The sequence below is a fragment of the Vanacampus margaritifer genome, chromosome 10, assembly GCF_051991255.1.
Source record: "Vanacampus margaritifer isolate UIUO_Vmar chromosome 10, RoL_Vmar_1.0, whole genome shotgun sequence".
NCBI lineage: Eukaryota > Metazoa > Chordata > Actinopteri > Syngnathiformes > Syngnathidae > Vanacampus > Vanacampus margaritifer.
Genome location: NC_135441.1, coordinates 14,157,870 through 14,178,651, shown reverse-complemented (window position 1 = coordinate 14,178,651; position 20,782 = coordinate 14,157,870). Strand labels below are relative to the sequence as shown.

At 39.6% G+C, this 20,782-nt stretch overlaps 1 protein-coding gene across 2 annotated transcripts in view; it reads right to left on the bottom strand.

Annotated features, from left to right (window-relative positions):
• Positions 1-20,782, bottom strand: part of pcdh11 (protocadherin 11) — a 152,766-nt gene that overhangs the window by 117,624 nt on the left and 14,360 nt on the right. The window contains exons 3-4 of one of the 2 annotated variants that reach the window (XM_077578079.1): positions 16,626-19,133; positions 9,752-11,555 (exon numbers count right to left, since the gene is read on the bottom strand). In XM_077578079.1, coding sequence (XP_077434205.1) covers positions 11,472-11,555; positions 16,626-19,133 — 2,592 coding nt within the window. In that variant the 3' untranslated portion in view covers positions 9,752-11,471. Of the gene's footprint in view, positions 1-9,751; positions 11,556-16,625; positions 19,134-20,782 lie in introns of those variants that run through there. The other variant, XM_077578078.1, reaches the window with a different exon arrangement.

Sequence of the window (20,782 nt, the reverse complement as noted above, 5' to 3'; positions counted from 1 at the left end):
GTCCAGGTGTAACTGCAACTACAGTCGTGGCTCCCATATAAATGCTTAAGGTGTATTCAGGTGTTCACATTTTCCCTCAAATCTGTGTTTCTTTTTTCCATCTACCCTTCACTTTGAGCCTCTTTGCTTTCCCCCTGATTGAAGCCACTACACAAAGCGAAATCAGCAGGTTATTGTGCACGTGTGGATTAACGCTGCACAGTGTGTAAGTCTGAGCGGGATAGCATTTGGAGCCTCAACCTGTTTTACGTGTGTGTGCGCGCTGGTGTGTGTGTGCCCCAGATTGAGCCTGACAGCTCCGTGCAAGACTGTGCAACTGCAAAGGGGAGTAAAATGCATGGGATGTTTCGCTCCCCACACTCCATTCCACTCATGCCGTGCAAAAGCTCTAATTGGGTAATGAGCTAAACTCATTAGGCTTTGTTGCAGGTGTGTTAGTGGATAAGATGCAGCCATGCTTATAATCATATGAACATTGTGACACCTTTTGTGGTTTCTAAGATAGACAATGTATAAACTAAAGCGAGTATAATGGCTATATCATAAAAGCACACCATATGATACAGTTACTAAATGATTTAGCATCTTAAATCAATATTTTCACTGCTATCATTATGTTGTATAAGTACTGAAAAAGGACGTACTGAAAATGGATTTTGAATCAGCGTTAATTTATAGTTTAATGCCGATTTTGACCAGCATGCATTAAATGGACTGTGTTCCATGAAAATATGATATTCGTGTTCAGAATCAGCTTACAACTTTGTCAACACGAAGTGGCGGTGAATATATTTGCAGTCTTCTTTCACTTGCCTTCAATATAGAGTCTAAGACCCTGTTCATACTGAAGCAAAACCGGCTTTGTTTCTCAAAAGAATCTTGTACACAGAGAAACGTTTCAAGACATGCGTGTGTCCAAAAGAAGATGCTGAGGATGTTTAACAGCTGTAATTTATATGCCAAGTCTGGAGTGGCACTGTAGCGCAGCCACAAAGAGTTAACGGAAAGCGTAGAAGAAGAATCAGCGAAGAAGACGAACCACTGATCTGAATAGCCGATAGACCAAGACTTTTGAAGCCGCGAAACCGCCTTATTATTCTCCCAAGAAACGTTTCTCGGCAAACGATCCTATACATTAAAAAAAAACATAAAAAACATATATATATATATATATATATATATAAAACATACTTTTACAACAAATGTTTTTAAAGAAATTATTCTAATGATTTGGTACATTCAAAAGAAGAACTTGTAAAGAGTTAGTGAGCTGTTTGTGACTTAATTCAAATTTAAAGTGGAACATTAACACTGTGACCTAAGTCAGACATGAATAACAATGTGTAATATTGATTTACTAATGAGTGTTTGCCTTTTAGTTCATCACACTAAATGGTTTAGCCGATGATCATGTCTGTGTTATTAGTTTTAGACACTACAATAGATCCACTTGACTGATAATATTAAGTAATGTGAGGTATATACACTGGATGATTTTAGAAGCGTTTTAGAGTTAGCTAGCGAGTTTAACACCCACACTATAGCCTACTTGACTTCTCACGTGTGTTCATGTTGTGGGTGTACCATATTAGTCTTTTAGTTGGCATTAAGAGCATGTTTGAAACTTCCTAAAACAAATTATTAAAACGACGGGACTACAAGGCTAACAACAAAGCTGTGCGCTAGTCAGAACTGTGTGTGTTCACCTTGTGCCATAAACAAAAAGAAACTCCCTGTTTGTACTGCACAGCAAACACTAATAAACTTATTTTTAATAAGAAAAAATATATATAAATACAATTTATAGAAAGCACATTTTGTATTTTTTATAAATTTTGTGACGGTAAGTTAAAACTGACATGGACAAATATGTCATTAGGCTAACAAATTACAATGTTCTATATGATATATTCTCATTCGGGGGCTGAGCACTAACCTCACAAGACAGATTGATAATTGGGATTCACTCAAGTGAGTTCTTCACATTATCAATCTGGGACTTCACTCGGCAGATCCGTTCGTAAAGGGGGGACTTGCTGTACAACACTTCGAGCTGATTGGCCGATTCTGCAACTTTGCACGTTTGTTTTGACCAACAAGGCAACGGATGAAAATGTCGTATTCCATCTCGTTTTAGGGAAGGGTGACGAGGAGGGGGGCACGAACATCTTTACCAGATAAAAATGCACGAAGCGACTCTCGCTGTCCAAATTCAATAAGGAAACAGTGAGTAATTCTGCGAGAACAGAATTAATTGCAGCGTCCATTCGTCTGTTAGGTTTGTTTGTTTCCCCTCTGACATCGACGCTTATTGGTTTTGTCACACCCTAAACAACGCCTGATTGGTCCGACCTAAAAAAGGTCGGCTGTAATGGGAGTGGTACAAGATGTATTCTCTGGAGTTTGTGAACTCACAAATATCGAGAAAATTCAGCTTGCTGGCAAGGTTAGCTGAGCACCCCTTAAGTTCAAATCCTAGATTCACTCTAAGTAGCTACATTATTTTAATAGTAAATGGAGGAGAAAACATGAAAATATATTTATGTTAAAAAGTTTAAATTAGTCAGTAATCATTAAGAAGAGCTACACAGTTTCTGTTTTATTCATACTGAACTAGAGAAGAGACATCTGGGGTCACTCACAGTCCAATGTGTGTATGCGGTGTTATTTCTTTTTCTTTTCTACGTTAGGCAAAATGTGCTTTTGAGTGCTAGTAATTCTGGAGATAACACATTTGGGCTGTGGAAATTGGAAGCGGGCCTGTTTGAAATGCGGTGATTAATGTGGTGTCTGGATAATTTTACGAGTCCCAGCAATGGTTCTAATCAGGAATTAAGTGTCGGCATCTACTTTAAATCACCTTCTTTACGCATTCGTGGGAGGTTACTGTCAGGATAGAAAAAGGCAATTGTCTGTGCTCTTCCGATTATCCCCTGTAAAAGCCTATAATCTGGCTGAAAGTACTTAAAGAGTCAAGCAGCAAAATAAACAACATTGATTATCATCCCACTGTTCTTTTCCCCTCGTGTAGTAGACCATACAGACAGGGAGTGGGTAAAGGGTTAAGGTCACTTCAGCGCCATCTGATTGGGCAAATGTTAAGACAGGATAAATTCCCCTTGAATCCTCTGTCCAAACCAGATTATCAGCTATTCTAAGGAGGCAGGCATCTTATCATCTCCCAATCTCTTTTACAAAAGCAAATCAGGAATTCTGTTCAAGGATTACCAGGATTACCAAGGAAACACACATGGTCCTTCTTAGACAATGTCTTAAATTGTCTACCTTAACCAATGTCTTTGCTGCTGCTTTGCTCCCAATAATAAACAAAAAAATGCATTGTTTTTAATTTCTGTCACAAGTTGTCTTTATATTAAATTGTGAGGGGGGAAAAACACTAGCTCCATTCTCCTCAAAAACTGTTGGGAAAATTTTGAATTTAGTTGTGATTTCAAACGAAACAACCTGTACCTCCTTTAGTCTATGGCCAAAATGTTTTAACTTCTTTAATTCTCTGTCATTTACATTTACACAGCCTTCTTGACGTTTACCCCCAGTCTGTTTCTTTTCTCTGTTACTGACTTAAAATTCTATTTGTGCTTATTTTCTCCCAATCATTTTTATTATTTATTTTTTGTTATATTAAAATACAGTAATAAACTAGAGCTGCGGGGCAGCTGTAAAGGGCCCTCGCAGCCCGGGCCACTTTGGGGTATTTGCAAGTTGGGGTACTGGCACGTTGGGGTTCTGGCACATTGGGGTAGTAGCACATTGGAAGCAGAATTTCGTTGGAAATGACATAACAAACCTTTACAAAGTCAAGATTTTTTCCCCAGGTCTTGAGATGATACATGCCAAGTTAGAAGTAAATCGGATGAAAACTGTTGGCAAATGGGCAAAAAGAATGACCACAGTGACATTCAAAAATTCATAGCTCACTTCCTGTACATTTTAGGATATGGCTTCCACTGACTTTTTTGTGTGTCTCGGGGCGATTCACGTGCCTGCCAATTTTTGTAGCCCTCGGTCAAACGTGACGGGATTGGTGCATATTTTTCCACGCTAGGGGGCACTATATGTTGTTATGGCAACTTCATAATATAAAATATTTCGCCGAGCCCGAGGAGTGTGCAAAGTTTGGTGAGTTTTCGTAAATGTTTAGGTCCCCAAAAATGAGATCGTTTACAAAGAAGAAGAAGAAGAAGAAGAATACAAATGAAAAACAGCGGTAGCTGCTCGGGCCCTAATAATACTGTTCCCACTCATGTGTTGCACCTCACCACACATTTAAAATACTGAGTTCAACAGAAGATCTTTGGCACTGTGACAGTGGTGGCTAAACATTTTCTCCCAAGGGCCACATACAGAAAAATCGAGGTAAGGTCCACATTGAAATTCAACCAAAACCAGTCAATCAAGCAACTGCATATTGTTTATACATTGCAGTGTTTTTTTTCTTCTTTTTTTAAACTGCTATCTGAACAGCTTTCAATTAGGCAGATAGTTTAGTATTTTACCAGATTTTGTGGTGGTCGAGACCATGTAACCCACCAGAAAATATCAGCCCCTGCAATGAACTGCAGCCAAATCCCATCTTTATATACATAAGCAATCGGTTACAAGCTGACAATTTTTTAAACAGTTGCTTGGAAATCATACGATACAAAGTATGATCACAATCTGGACCTTGATACAGAGTAGAAAGTCAAAAAAACCATTTGTGTGTAAAAAAAAAAAAAATCTTTATTGACCACTGTGTTATGAAGAGAAAAGCTCTTAGAAAAGTATATAAACCAAATGTATTAGTTGCAAATGTTGTTTTCAGGTTATGCCGCGGGCCGCTTAAAAATGGACAGTGGGGCACAAATGGCCCCCCGGGCCGTAGGTTGCACACCAATGCATGATAACATTCTAAAACAGTGCTATGATTTGACTGTTGCAGACTGATTGAATTGCACAGTTCAGTGGCACTTCAGAAAAGCATCTCAGTTTTACACAAGAGTGACAACATCATAGAGTTGAACAATGACCCGCAGAGGGATGTGGCGAGGTTGGAAAATTGCATTTATTAGCCCCAACAGCATGATAGATTGCTGGTCAGGTTTCACACTGTATGCTTCAAAGAGGATGAAATGAGGGACAAATTCAATGCAAGCTTCCTCGGTGGGGTCAAGTGTACGCAGAATGCAAAATACATCATCTGCATCATTGTTGCTATGAGAGGAAAAACAACATTGCAACAGAAAAAAATGGTAAATTAAATTGTGCTTTCTTTGTATTTTATTGTGTTTGGCTCTATGTTAAAGGAGGATTAGTGGCACGGCAACATGAGCATAACTAATGTTCAACCATGATTAATTCCCAAAAAAGTGGGATGGGCTAGGGGTGATACAAATGTCAAGGGTGTCACATAAACACTGCTTTTGAATCTCATTTATCCCGATACTGTAACATTTGGAATGTACACTCCAAAAAAAGATAAATCACAACAGAACATAATCCTATATGTGGTAGACAAGCAGAGATGAATTTCTACACATTAACTTTCATGTTGGCACACCAGCCACATGCTGTACACTTGTACACTATTTTTGATCGCACCTTTAACATGGAACAAACAATTGTACAAGCAATCGATGTTCCTCTGATCCCCACTCGGCAGTCACACCTCGTTTAATCAACGGAATTGTTTTCAATGAAAACAATCTCCCGGCTGTAGCGCTGCAGAGTGTCTCAGAAAGAACCACTCTGCGCGCTTCCGCACTGATTTGATTGTTGCACACACAAAAGTAGCTCGACCACCATAGCTCCGGAGGTGGTTGCTGAAGTGGCAGTAGGGGGATAGATTGAATTATTCGGTTTGGCAGAGATTGGGCAGAAATTGTGTGAAGCGTTGCCCTGAGTGGAGTGAAACAGAAAGACAGCATCTTCCTTCCTGAACATCCATGCATACATTTTTTTTGTACGGCTTATCCTCAAAGTTCACACGTGTGTTGGAGCATATCCCAGATGACTTTGGACGGGAGACGGAGACTTGGATGTGCCTGCGTCACAAATCTGTGTTCTCTCTTGCCTACACCGTGGAGGTCTGCTTGTGGTTCCTTTTAAACAGGGGTGCACATTAGCAGTGCACTGGTGCGCATGAGCACTGCAAATTGAATATTGACCTCCATTTTAAGTCCTGTCACCGCACTTTTGAATAAAGCAGTTCAATCAGTCAGCTTGCATGCAGTCAAGACAGCCTCAATTCAAAGTCAAGTAAGCTGCCACAAATGCTTCCGACGGCCAACTTCAAAATAAAAGCTAAGCAAGGCATTGATATCCACGACCAATACTACATGTTTTGCTTTTATTTTAAAGTTTACCCCTGTGGCATGTTGCATAGTAGCCTATGAACAACTATTGCGGTGGTTGGCTTGACTACGCTGGCTCAGCTAACGGCTACGGCTAACATTCACCGTGAGATGGTGGCCAAACAAATCGCAAGAGGGCCGTTATCGCTGTGCCCCGGCTTCGACGGTCTGTTAAAATACGTCCTTATGGGAAAGTGGCCCGTGATGGACTGCAAGAGAAATACATGTGCTAAGTAAGCTAGCTGATCTCAGGGTCCCATACTGGAAGTCAGAGGGAGGCAGAAAAAAAAATAATTATATTATATTATATTATATTATATTATATTATATTATATTATATTATATTAACATTAAACCTTGCCCCAATGAGCCGTACATCTTTATGTTCAACCATGAGGGTTGGTAGAATAAGCATCAAACAACTTCTGATGTTATTTTAAATACTACACAGTTTGTGTGTGCACCCCTGCTTAGAAACGTAGCTTGAGCGCCTTGACCTGCCACAGGACATGAGAAAAACAGTTTAATCTTCTGCCATATTTAAGACTATGAGTGCGCCTCTCGTGTGCCGCAATTTTAGGAAATGAGAGGAGCCCCTTCGATTGGTAGCAGGGGCGTGCAGAGGGAGGAGCCTCCACCGGGCACACACCCCACTGATGAAAATGTGTTTTGTGCTTGTAAATTGGCGATCAATAATAGATTAATGCACATGTCGAAGGGCCAACCTGCTGGGATAGAGGGGGCATAAACTTCGAGAAATTGCAGATGTAACAGAGCGTATGACGATTGTCTGTGCTGCTTTCAACTTTCTAGTCACATTTAGTGAATAAAAGTCACTGGTGAGCTGGCCAAAATCACAACTACATAATTGCATGTAGCAAATGCATTTTCCTGTCAAAACAACACAACCCTAAAAGGCTAGTGTCATTTATAGCACTTATATTATTTCATTGTTGTCATTGTTATCTTGGCAAGAACCATCATGAAGAATACATGCACAATTGTTAGGCCTAATTAATGCCGTGCCTTTGTTTTATGCATCTATTCATGGCACATTTGAACACATTTCATTGTCTCATTATGCATAACATAAAACATCAAATGATAAATTATCCACCTCAAAGAGATACATATATCTTAAGATCTACTCAAGGAAAGTTATAAAGTAGGTACGAGGCATTAAGCAGATTTACATGAATCTATTAATAGAAGGCTGACATTTCGGCACCCTATACGAGTATGCTCCACTTGAGTGTGAGCCATTTTCTCAAACCACCAAGGACACTTTCCCCAGCGGGAATTGATTAGCTCTCTACGTTTGAGACTATGAAACAACTTTGATTAGCAATTAAACATTTCTCATTGTCTATTCTTTGTTTTGTTCCTTTCAAGTCTGTATTTTTGGATCAAATGGGCCCAACACCGAGTTGGAGCAGCAGTTATTGTGCTGCTTCTTCTCACATAATTCCTCCTCTCAGATGTGTTTGTGCACTACTGTACACCATAACAGCGGGGTTATCATTATCAGATGATCATTATCAGCTCTCATGGAGGAGAAATTCAAAAGGAAATGTGTTGTTCCAAAAAAAGCTTCAATTTGAGCACTTCAAAGGATGTGCCTTCACCGCATTTCCATAACTTTTTATCTGTAATCTGTTCCTAATGAGCAATTTTTCTCTCAGAAATGTGCTGTTGAGATGGACTGTGATTGTTCAATTCAAATTATCCATTTGCATTGACCACACATTTTTCGCTTGGCCTCAAGTTCACAAGGCTAAAGAAAGGATGGACAAAGAGAAAAATATTCTACTACGGTAGTATATACAAGGAAATTGCACACAATGTCCCTTAAACTATGTGTCCAATAATTTTACAGTTTACAGTGCACTAGTTTTTGTATAATAGCTCTTTAAATCTCATAGCAAGAGCTAAAATTCACACATTGGACAGTTTTATGACATACCTAGTGTATATACAACAATATACTGTATTTCCATACATTTTCTACCACAGTTGAGCTAGTGCCTATCACAGTTGAATGTTGGCAAGACCATGGACTGGTTGGGAATGTTGGAACATGCAAATGGATGGCTTTGTAACTAAACAAATGAAAAGTTCACCGAAAGTTTCAAATAAAACTTACTTATGGCATAATTCTGTTTTTTGGGTGAAAATGTCTTAAGACTTTCCTTCTTTTTTTTTTTTAATAGACTTTCCGATGACAATCAGGGTAGAGCTCCCATGGTCAGATTACACTGGATGTTTAATGCAATTTTCCCATTAAACATTGGGTTTGCAATCACTGTTGTAGTTCATCCCCAAGATGTTTGATGAGTTCGACTTAGAGTTCAATCATAGTCTACATCTATATACAGTACAACATCTAAATTGTCTAAAATGTCTTGACAATGTGATAAATAACATTCAGATGTAAATAATTAGTCCACTCTCTCTCTGATTGGGTAATTTATTGATTAAGTGCTGTGTTCAGTGCATCCGTTTTCAGATTGAATAATTATTATCATGTTTATTTAATAAAAAATAATATTTAAAAAATACTCAACATAAGATTGTCCCACATTACTTATAATTGTATTTAACATTTAGGACTCTAATTTTGTGTCCAGTGCAAATCTAATGTAAGGCACGGGACGGTCTAAATCTGCACAGGGGTGGGCTAGACTGTGTTTTGATATTTTCACAGGTTGGCACAGTGAGTGGGCACTTGAAAACCATCTTCTACCCTGATTTTACATGTATGCGTGTGACATAACACCCACACTCCTGACTAGGGGGGTGACTTTGAAAATAGAACTAAGATGAAAATAGTAATGATGATACATGACTTTGTCATACGAATAAGAATAAAATACGATGACATCTACCACATGTCCGATCTGTTCGCCTGTACACCGATCAAATTCACTACCTGCACCAATATTTATAAAGTTTAGTAACATACTTTCAGGAAAACTTCTCGGTATGCCAGAAAACTCACTGTGGTGCAGAGTCTGCCAAATTGCCAATCAGGCAAAACAAGGCTGTACCGGCATGAGAATCAGTTTGTGCTAATTTTTACAATTTTAAGTGCAGCTATGGATATACTGTAGAGCCTTTAAAGATCAATTTTGAGAAATTGTAATAAAGATTAATCTTCAATTTAGCTTTAACTTTTATAACTCATTGCAATCCCTTACTTAAATTTCAGGTTAGTATATGTGTATGACAATAAATGCAAACAGAATTATTCTTGTTAATTTGCAATTTTATTCTGTCACGCTGTTGATTGTTCATCTCTACAGATTTTACTCTGCAGTAAGTAATTTACAGGACAACACCACTATGTGTGAGGCAAGCTGCTGTGAGCGGTTCCAAACAAATAATCAGAGTCATCCAAATTTGCAGTACAATGCAAAAGACTTTAATAAATGTTTGAAGCGCACACATACATGAAACAGTTACAGTTTTCTCCACACTGGCAAATCAAAATCAAATACAAAGATCATGTAAGGTGCATATTGTACTTCACATTGAATCAAAGTGAGGTCATCTGTCTCCCTTACAACAATACAAGTTTTCAAATTCATAAGTATTTTTGTTGTTTTTAATTTCCCAACGATCAGCCAAATCTAATCATTACAGTACTAGGATGCTATGGACACGTCATACTGTAGCTCCTACGCAGAAGTGAATACATTTGATACCATAATTACATGTACAGTATATACCTCCTCCGATAATAACAACCTGCCTCAAAGGAAGGCAACACAATTAAAAGCTTTAAAATAGACATAGTCGGTTGGCACAAAATCAGAGTGGCTGCTGGTAGAAATATGTCTAGAATTCAACGTCATTGTAGTTTCTGGTCCGGCTGTACATTCCAAATTGACCGGCTATGTCTATTTTAATGAATCTAATTCTATGGTTATACGTGTGATGCATCATAGGCGTCATAGAATTATCCATGTTGTTCACATCAACCAGTCATTTCAGAAATGATCTATTCAGGACCAGTTGTGCCATAGCGATGCTGTGAGATGTGTCTAGACAGATGATAATGCTCTGAACAAGAGGTCACAAGGTTTGGTGCTCAATGTTCCTGTCAACTATAAAAATTATTCCTGCAAGTGTAAAGAAGTGCAAGCAAGTTACTTTCACTTATAAGCCTGTCAACCAAATAATAAAGATGATTTCTTTGTCTTTTTTTTTGTCATTTTAACCATCTGGAGTCATTTTATTATCTCTCAGCAGGTTAAAGCATTTCCCAACTTGGGAATTTAAAGTGACACGCAAAAGGTCAGGCTTAGTGCTCTTCAAATCTGCCCTACATAAACAGCCTTTGATTATAACCCGAGTCCCTTGTGATTGTGGCTTATCTCAAAGTATTAAACTTGTCCTACCACCTCTCCCAGTGTAATAACAACAAGGCCATCAGAACCATAGTGGGTGCACCGAAAAAAATCAAATAAAAAATACTCAGTGGCAACAAAAAGAAGGCTAGCAAATGGTGAAAAGGTGAAAACAAGTTCACCGTGATGTGTGCAGTAGCGGGGAGCCTACGGGCCAGTAGACCTTGCAGCATAAATACATATTAAGTCATTAGTTCTGAGAGCAAGCTCACATGGAAATTAATGCAGAAAAAAATTAAGACAATAAAATGCCATTAGGCAACTTTGCAAAAAAAAAAAAAAAGGCAAGGGAAATGTACTTAATAAATATAAACACCATCAACTCTGTATTGGATACACATACATACATATAAACATACTTTACAGATCTATTGACACCTATTTTACAGCATGGGTGCTGGAGTTTAAGGTCGTAGCATCGGACTCAAACACAAGTCACACTTCCAATACATTTTACAAGAGGATTTGTGTCAAGTTTCAAGCAGGAAAACATGAAGCCTCTTTTTTTTTTCCATTTCCCCCATTTTTCCCTCTCTCTTCCACCCCCGTGTCTGTATGAAGAGGTGAGCTTTGAGGCTGTACAGGCATTAAAGTACTTGTTCACCTTGGCACTTCCTGCCTTCTGCCCTCACTCGTTCTCTCTCTTTTCTCTGTCCCATCTCTCTCTCTCTCTCTCTTTCTCTCTCTCTCTTTCTTTAGGTAGTGGGAGCTAGAGATTGATTTTAATCCTGTGGGAGTGAGCTGTACCTGTGCCACAGAGTGTGCCATAGTGTGGTGGTTTCAGTGCAGTCTCCTGAAATATAGAGAGACAGACAGATATAGGGAGATTGGAGTTACAATATAAATATCATCCAGCTCTGAGCAGTCTAAACCATAGCCTCATCAGTGCCAGGCTACACTCAACATGGAATACAAAATAATAATAATAATACAAATCTCTTAAGTGATTGTGATAAAAATCATCAATAATAATAATAATAAAAACATTCTTCAAGGGATGGCTGGCAATCATGTCATTTTCATGGTTTCCTTGAAGAATGCTAAGTATTGTGCATTTTTTTTCCTGTACTTATCAGAGCATCCAATTATCACTCCCAAATTGTTTTTGTCTCCCACCACACCAGGCTAGCACTCTTCACCCCACTCAAACAACAAAATCTGGATGAATTTAGGCCCACTCTTTCGGACCCTTGCCAGTGGGTCCTCTGATATGTACAGAATATCACATGGTGCTGTTTTCATAACGCAAGCAGCACAAGTGGCGTTGACTGGGAGAGAGAGAAAGAGTCTGAGAATGTGACTCACACAGAGACATTACACCACAGTGCTCACATAAGGATGTTGGTCATGAAGCAACTGAATGAAAAAAAAGATGGATTTAAAAAAATATATATTTTGGAAAAAAATATTTTGTACATTTGACTATGTTGGGTAATCATGCTGTTGCTCCTCGCTTAAAGTGAGTCATCACAAGCACCATGGGTGGTTTGTAGCAATATTTTTGGCTTCAAAAATGTGTTACAAAGCAAACGTTCATGCATGGAAAAATGGTATTGGCTATGACAGTACAGGTATGTTGCTAGTTTACCCTTTTACAGCTATAACATCTTCCACACTTATCAAAACACTTTCTACATGATTTTAGTCCACATCAGTGGTAATTTGTTAAGGTCACTGGTGTTAGACTTGAAAGACGACCTAGCTCATCATCACATTTGTCCAAAAGATGTAAGCAGTTGAGCATGAGGTATGTCTCGATATATTACAGAAACAATGACGGCAATTTGTCATCTATTTAGCCATGGGAGAAGACCTTATACACCCTTGAATACGAGGTCAACAAAAGAATGTGTTAGCCTTTTGTCTGCCTGCATGTTGGTGTGATGTCGGAGATCACTCAAACAAGGTGGCGCTTGCTTAATCGGCCCCTGCTAAAGTGCACACCCTCACAAGTGCTGCTCATCACCGGCGGGCAGGTTGACCTCTAATACAATGCAGCACAGGTTGAAAGAAAGTGATGAGATGTGTAAAAACGAAGGAGGGGTGGGAAGTGTGTGCGTGTGTTTGGCGAGAGTGGGTATTGCCGCTGTATAATGGAGCCATATGGTAGCACAAATCTGTAGTCTCTGAAGTGTCTTTTACAAGCTGTACTCTTTAACAGCTACATCTGTACAGTCCCTGGAAACATTTTGGTGACCTTAACCCATAAGCTGCTCTGCATGTGTGTGTATTTTTCTAAGCTGGGTTGGTGGGCATTATTTGAACCAGCTTTCAGTAGGTAGGGTTTCCAGCCACCTATTTTTATTCAAATTTTCAAGAATTGTGGAAATAAACCTGAATGGAAATGCCAGAAATTTAAAAAAAGGCCTACATTTTGCACTAAATAAATAAATTAAAAAAACTAAAAAAGTTTGTATGCTTGGATGGGTTGATTTTTCATTGTAATGATGACAGGACTGGATACCACGTCGCATGTTTTGACCTGATATGACGCCACACGTACATACTGTAATCACAAAAAAATAGCGGTGGACAATAAACTAAAGTATGTTTGAGGGGACGACGAAATTGAAATATTTCTGGAATTGGTAAAAGAAGCTAGATGGAAAACAGCAAAGATGCGCTTGGTTGTGCCGCATCAGGAAGACTCTACATGATGGCAGCATACGGTGAGAAGGCAAACTTCAAAATAAACCTTTAGCATACCGAAGAATACATGAACCTCAATGCCTTGGCTAGCTTTTATTTTAACTGTAGTGCGTCGTGGCAACTGTCTTGACTCGTCTCTTGACTTATAGTTAGGACCAGTTTATTATATCACCATCACAAATTGCTGCCACCAATATCAATACAACACAATCCCAAATTCATTTCCAATCGCTAATTAATGATGCTAAAATATTAATAATAATGACACTCTTATATGACGTCAGCACATGGCGCAGTCTCAATATTAAAAATAATAATAAATGAAAACGGGGATAAATTGCACACTTGTTTTGCACATTTTCACTAAATTTGCTTAAAATTTTTTAAACATTTGGATGGAAACCTGATTAGTTAATACAAGGCAGCAATGGAGTAGGGGTTTATTAAAGTACCTACTGTAAATCAGCCACTTCCATTCACCAAACAGAAAAAACAAACAAAACTGTCATTGTTTGTTTTTAATTAGGTTTCTGGTGTCTTGGCCTAAGTGGTACCAAATTACACAGTTTGAGGGACACATTTGAAGTTCTCTCCACAAACTAATTGTTGGGGGGAAAAATGCTGCTTCATTACTCATTTAAGGCAAACCAATTAAATACTGTAAAATGGAGCTTGTTTTATGAAAAAGTAAACAAACACCTATTACAACATAACTTTGGGATCTGAGGCAGACACACCCAAGTGTCATCTTAGAGGATCACCGCCTCCTTCCCTCCTCTTATCAGCCTTATACAAAACCTAATTACAGCGATTTTAATCATACTGTATTACGAGTGATTAACCCTTTAGTGCATTTAATTAACCTTTGCAGCCACAGATTTTCATCATGCTTTTTTCTTCATGACACAGGCTTTAAATAATCACACTTAAAACTGGAGGGAAATCTAATGTCTAAAGTGGGAGCCATCACTTGTCAATTGCTTAAGGGGGCAGAAGAATATAGATGTGTTATTATGAGCACCTGCTGAAAATGTGGTTAATTTCAATCAGTGAGCAATTATTTTTTTAGATAACCTTGAAAATATTTTGGGGCTTGTGACACGAGGATAAAAACTCAAAATATAGATCAGAGCTCAACAGAGCTAAATACAATTGGATAGAATGTTATCATATATGCATTAATTTTAAATAGATTCTAGAATGACTTTAGCTCACAATGCTCAAAATCCAAGATTGATAATAATTCAGAAATGAGAAACTCCAGCAGTATATTTTTGCATATTTCACAGCAGCCACAACCACAGTGAGGGGGGGATCATACTGACAAGTCGAGAGTGTGTCACAGACAAACATATTATGAATTAAATCTTTAGTACTCGGGGCTGTAGTAGGCTTATGCATTATACACCATGTCAGAGCATGGCTTTTAACCAGGTTTTAAAAAGAAAGGTGGATGAAGGGAATGACTCTCAGCTCAGTGTGGGTGTCCTCATAAATTATCCTCAGCACAATACTTCATGGGATAAACAGTCATTTAGCCAAACCATGCCAAGATTAATGTTAAGGCTTACTAGATGACATTAGGAATAAAAGAAACTATAAGAATCAAAAGGCAAAATAAAACACACACACATGACAAAGTGTAAGCAACAAACAAAAGCAAAGCATCAAACAAAGTCAAGATAGTGATGCAATATCGTGGCGGTGACCCAGATTTGAATGAATGGCAGATTTGATCGTTATATTCGTGACAGAAATGAAAGCCAACCAAAGAAGTGCCAAATCCACCAAAATGGTAAAGATGGGAAAAAAAGAATGGATAAAACAGTATGTTCAAAATATGTATATGTCATGTATGGACGGTAATTTGACTTAAGAGTTCCTCAGTATCTTTTGGAACACAAACCACAACACAGAAAAAAGGCAAACCTCAACCTGGATACTATTTGAGCTAATTTAAACAAAGTACTGAACGTGTATCTACATATGCAATTTATAACAATAATTGGGGTCATTAAAGAAGATCGTTTATGAGCTAAATGCAACGTCAGACGGGCATGCTTTTTATGGACTAGTGCTCCCTTGGTGTTTAAGTATATTGGTCTCAAAGCTCTGCGTCACCTTGATCCCTGCGACCCCCTCCTGCTTCCCCCACCCCGAGCAGTACTTCGTCTTCCCCGTAGCACTGTGCTCTCGCTGTCGGCACAGAGCAAGGCCACCTCTCCTTACCTCTGATTTACATTTATTTCCCTCATCCGCGTTTATTTATTGGGGTACTTCTCGTTTGGCACATTTCTCTTTATGGAATCATAAGCCTTTGCTGTACTACCTCATTTAAATGAGCTTTCCCATGAAACATTCTCCTATGAAACAACTCCCTGTACAATAAAAGCAGGACAGTTTTAGTTTTTTCCCCCAAATGAATTGCTGATTAAGTTAGAAGTCCCTGTCAATCCGGTTACTGTGTTTACTTTTTGCTTGCTTGGTTTTAACGGATAGTCTAAATATTTGCACAAAGCTTAACTCGGCCCTTGACCACGAATAAATCCGTCGAGTTCAGTAATCACTGCTCATATCATAGACCAAAAAGGGTACGATGCAAGCATTTACTTTGATAGCGCTTGTGCAATAACCGCGATTAATGGCTGGATATACTGTATTTGTATACTAATAAAAATAGTCTTCCTCGCAATAGTAATTACAGCTAACAGTGCCAAATAATTACTTGAGATGCTCTAATGGTTAGCTTCTTGTTTGGGTTGAGTTTTAAGCAAATAGCCCTAAGAAGCTGATTTCTAACTTTGTGTTGGATCAAGGATTTTTAGGAAATGGAAACACAATACCTTTTCATCTGAATTGTTGATTGCTACCATTAAAAAAAAAAATTCAAAAGACCCAGCAATAATAATTGCACCGCTGCTGCTAATCAAGCTCTAAATGTGAAATTAACCTACCACATGTAAATGATTATGCAATTATGATTGCTTACAAACGAGGGTGCATACAAGATTATGGTGCCTCACTCGCGTGTTGAATTTCATTAGAATTTTCAAGTGCAAATGACATTCATGTAAACATTTTCTTGGCTTATCTTGGAACTTATTTGCACTCCATAGTGCATCCCTGTTCCTGTCACATCAACTACCTTGGGGCAGCAGGGATAGCATGAATGGGGACTATTGTGGGCGGGTTGAAAAAAGAAGTCATGAATTACCTGTCGTGTGGTGATTTGCCCTGGAGTCTTGAATCCCCCCTGACAGCCGCACTCTGAGACACTGTACGGGTCGGAGCTCGTCGATGAGCACTTGGAGAGCGTGTCACAACCCACCACAAATGTGTTGTCCAAAGGGAGCTCCTGGATCACGTGATGCTTCTTTGGGGCCACCGGAGTCTCCGGTTTGATTTGAAATGTAGGCTGAGGGGACGCAGATTTGTAATGCTTGGCTAAGTCCGGGCTGTCGGGTTTGAAGGTGGTGGGTGTGGTGGCCCAGTTGTACTTCCCCATGGTTTGCTCCTCTAGCTCCACAGGGAGATCCAGCGTACCATTAACATGCTCATGCATAGGGTCGTCAGGCTTAGATTCATCTATGGTCACAAAGTTCAGGAGGAGGCTCTTAGGGGATCGCTTCTTTCTCTTCTTCTTCTTTTTGATTTGACGGTTCTCTTGGTTAGGTGACACCCACTCGCCGCTCTGCTTGCCCTTCTGCACAACTTTGTGTCTGGGTGTCTGTCGGCAGCGCACCAAGGCAGTCACAAATATCACCAAGATGACAGTCATGGTCCCAGCTATGATAGCTATGACAACAATCACATATCCGTTAGCCTGAGGTGTTACTTCACTGTCCCCTATGTTTCGGTCCAGTGGTGTCTCCATACTTTTCCGCAGTTGTTCTTGGATGAAAGTGGCATTTGAAACAGTGTCATTGACAAATAAGTGAATAAGTGCAATAGCTTGTAATGATTCCGGCTGCCCGAGATCTTTGACTTTGACAACCAGCCTATGCAGCCCTTGATCCGCCGCCACAATTTTCTCTTGCAGTGTTATGTTGCCTGTTGTTTTGTCTATGGAAAAGAGGCCTCGAGGGGAGACTCGAGATGTGATGATGATGCTGCTGGTAATGCTATACTGAAGCTCAGCATTCATACCCGTGTCATTGTCAATGGCAAACACTCTTGTAACAACGTCACCAGGGGTGGTGGTGGTCCGCACTAGGTCATATGAGTAATTAGAAGCAGGAATCACAAACACAGGGCGATTGTCATTTACATCAACCACATTTATAGTGACCTTAGCATAAGAGGAACTAGGGGGCTGCCCTCCATCTACTGCTTTCACCATAAATGTGTACGAGCTCTGTTGCTCTCGATCGAAGGTGATATTGGGCTTGATTACGCCAGTTTGTGGGTCAATGATGAAATTATCTTTCCCGTTCAAAATGGACAGAGTCACAACAGCATTATCTCCTGCATCCGCGTCTGTCACTGTGATTAAGCCCACGGTTCCAAAGAGAGGAAGGTTTTCAGGCACATAGAAGTTGTACTCGGGGTGTGTGAAAGCCGGGCTGTTGTCATTAAGGTCCTGAACGATTAGCCTGACAGTGACATTGCTCTGCTGGGACGATGAACCGTTGTCCCTGCCTATGACAGTGAACGAGTACCTTTCCTGCTTCTCTCTGTCCAGGCGTTTGCCAACCGAAAGGATTCCTGACCGTCTGTCTATATTAAACCCATCGGGTGCATCGGGGCCAAGTGTATAAATAATCTCAGCATTATGTCCGCTGTCTGCATCAGTGGCACTGATTTTTATTAACTGTGAGGACGGGTCATTATTCTCTGGTATGGAAAGTTGAATTTCTGGCTGGGGGAAGATGGGCGCATTGTCATTTTCATCCTTGATTTTAATTAAAACCATAGCAGAAGTGTTCAAAGGAGGCGTCCCTCTATCCGAGGCCACTATCCTAATTGCATATTCTCGAGTTGTCTCATAATCGAGGGAAGCAGCTGTCTCTAGTAAAAACTGATCATTAAAGACAGGCTTCAGTCGAAATGGAACATCATGGTCAGTGTAGCAAGTGACTTTTCCATAGAGATCTGCATCTCTGTCTGTAACTGTGATGAGTGCTATTTTGGTGTTAAGGGGAGCATTCTCAGACAACAGCACAGTCCCGTTCACCAAGTTGATTATGTAGCGAGTATCAATGGAGGGAACATTGTCATTAACGTCTGTAACATTGACAGTCACTGTGGCCCGTGAGGGTGTTGAGCTGCCATCACTGGCCAGAACAATAAGTTTGTGAACAGGAGTCAACTCCCTGTCCAGTGACTGCTTTACAGTGATCAATCCTGTTGTGCTGTCAATGGCAAAGTGACGTTTGGTCGAGGCTGAGATCTGGTTACTGAAGGCAAAATGGATCTGGGCATTGGAGCCGAGGTCAGCATCCGTTGCATGAAGCTGAACAACCGATGTTCCTGCCGGGGCATTCTCCGGTACTGTGACTTCCAAATCGCTATGCTTGAAGACAGGACGATTGTCGTTGACGTCGGCGATGGTGACTTGGAGGATAGCGGTGCTGGACTTGGGAGGATTACCGCCATCTTCAACCTTTATCTTCATGACAAAGGTGTCCTTCTGCTCACGATCTAGGTTCTGCTGAACGATCAACTGTGGCCACTTGTCACCCTCTGGTGTCTCAATGATGTCTAAGCCAAATTCTCCGACACTCTGAAATGACAAAATAAAACAAACAGTCACATTCACTCTCCTGCGCATGACAGTATAGTACAAAATCACAGTATTTACTCTGCTTAGGTTTCTTATATATGGGTATATGCAAATTATGAGTCCCTTATATTTGAACTGAACTGTAATACTATCACCTTTGTGTTTGCAAACTTTAAGAAAGCCATTAAATGCTGTTTAGGAAGTTCCTAAATTAGCTAATCTTAGTACTATTATTTCGATCAGCCTTTCATATATGTAAAATATGCTATTTTAATAGCAAGAGCTAACTTGAAACAATGTAGCTGGATTTACTGCACTCACGTCACAAATTAAAAACATGCTCATCAACAGCCAAAATCCAAGCTCCAATCAACACAACACATGCTTCACAACATGAGTGAAACCTCAAGTCAATTAATGAATTATTTTTAGAATGTGACAATTCATTGTTTGTGATTTTCTGATACTGTGTGTACGTCTGTATACAGCACACATGTGTAAAGTAATTGAAGTAAAGAAAATCACAATTGTAGACCAGATTACCATATTTTGTAACGGGGGGCGTGAAGAATTTAAAATGTCCAAACTGCCTACTTTTTTCAAGATGTGCTTAATTGAAGAGTAATACGGAGGGGAACAAACATATAAGTAATCCCCAATAAGAAACTGACAGAACTGGCACTGGTTGTAAACTTAATTGCGTTCCTTTCCAAAAATAGCACTAGTGCTTAGAATTTCCAACAGAGTATGGTATGGCGCTATGCACAGATCCAAAAAGAAGGGGGTGGATGTAAGCATAGGGTGTTGGGGGGTGGGGGCAAAGCAGAGAGAGAGAGAGAGAGAGAGAGAGAGAGAGAGAGAGAAGATCAAGCCCATGAATGAGCTGCATGCACATTATGAAACAAAGAAGCCCTTTGAAGCTCTTTCAGTCAGAAGCAGTTTCATGGTAAAAGAAGAAAAAGGGTTCTCTTTAAAAAGATAAGCTTCATGCTGCACATAATGTTGGAAGTGATTACTCCCGTCTAGGCACAGCCATCAAATGAGATTAAGATACATACATTTTTCTTGTTCAAGTCGGGAAATTGTGTACACAAGAATCCTCGAAGGTTTATAGAATCTAGGACCGACCTTGTGCCAGCGTGAACTTGACACATGGGAACGTGCAGGTGCAGCATGTAAATTATTGTGTACTCAGAAACAAATTGCTTGCAGAGAGTGTTGTCAACACGATTGACAGAACTACTTAAAAACAAGCCAGCGCAGCAGCAATGATCTCTCAGACTACCTTTTGAAGTACATTATGGTATGCAAAAGTACTGCAGGAATGCAGAGACATGGCATTAAAAGTTTGCATGAGAACGTACAGAATTTCAGCACAATGCACAACAGACCTATTTCTAGCATCAAACATGGGTCTCTCTTGCTCATCAATACTCTATTGTTTGAATGGCTTATTGCTACAGCACAGTAGCTTAGTATTGGCACAATGATTTTTGACAAATACTAATATTAATAGTGGGATGTTGAGTTAGGATGCGTCAAAAGTAACGCTGCACAATGATTTATGAGCCAGCGTTTGCTTGATGCTTTTGTCTTGGTTTCACACAATTTTACAGCTGACAAGACAGCACTCAGTGCATTTCAATAAG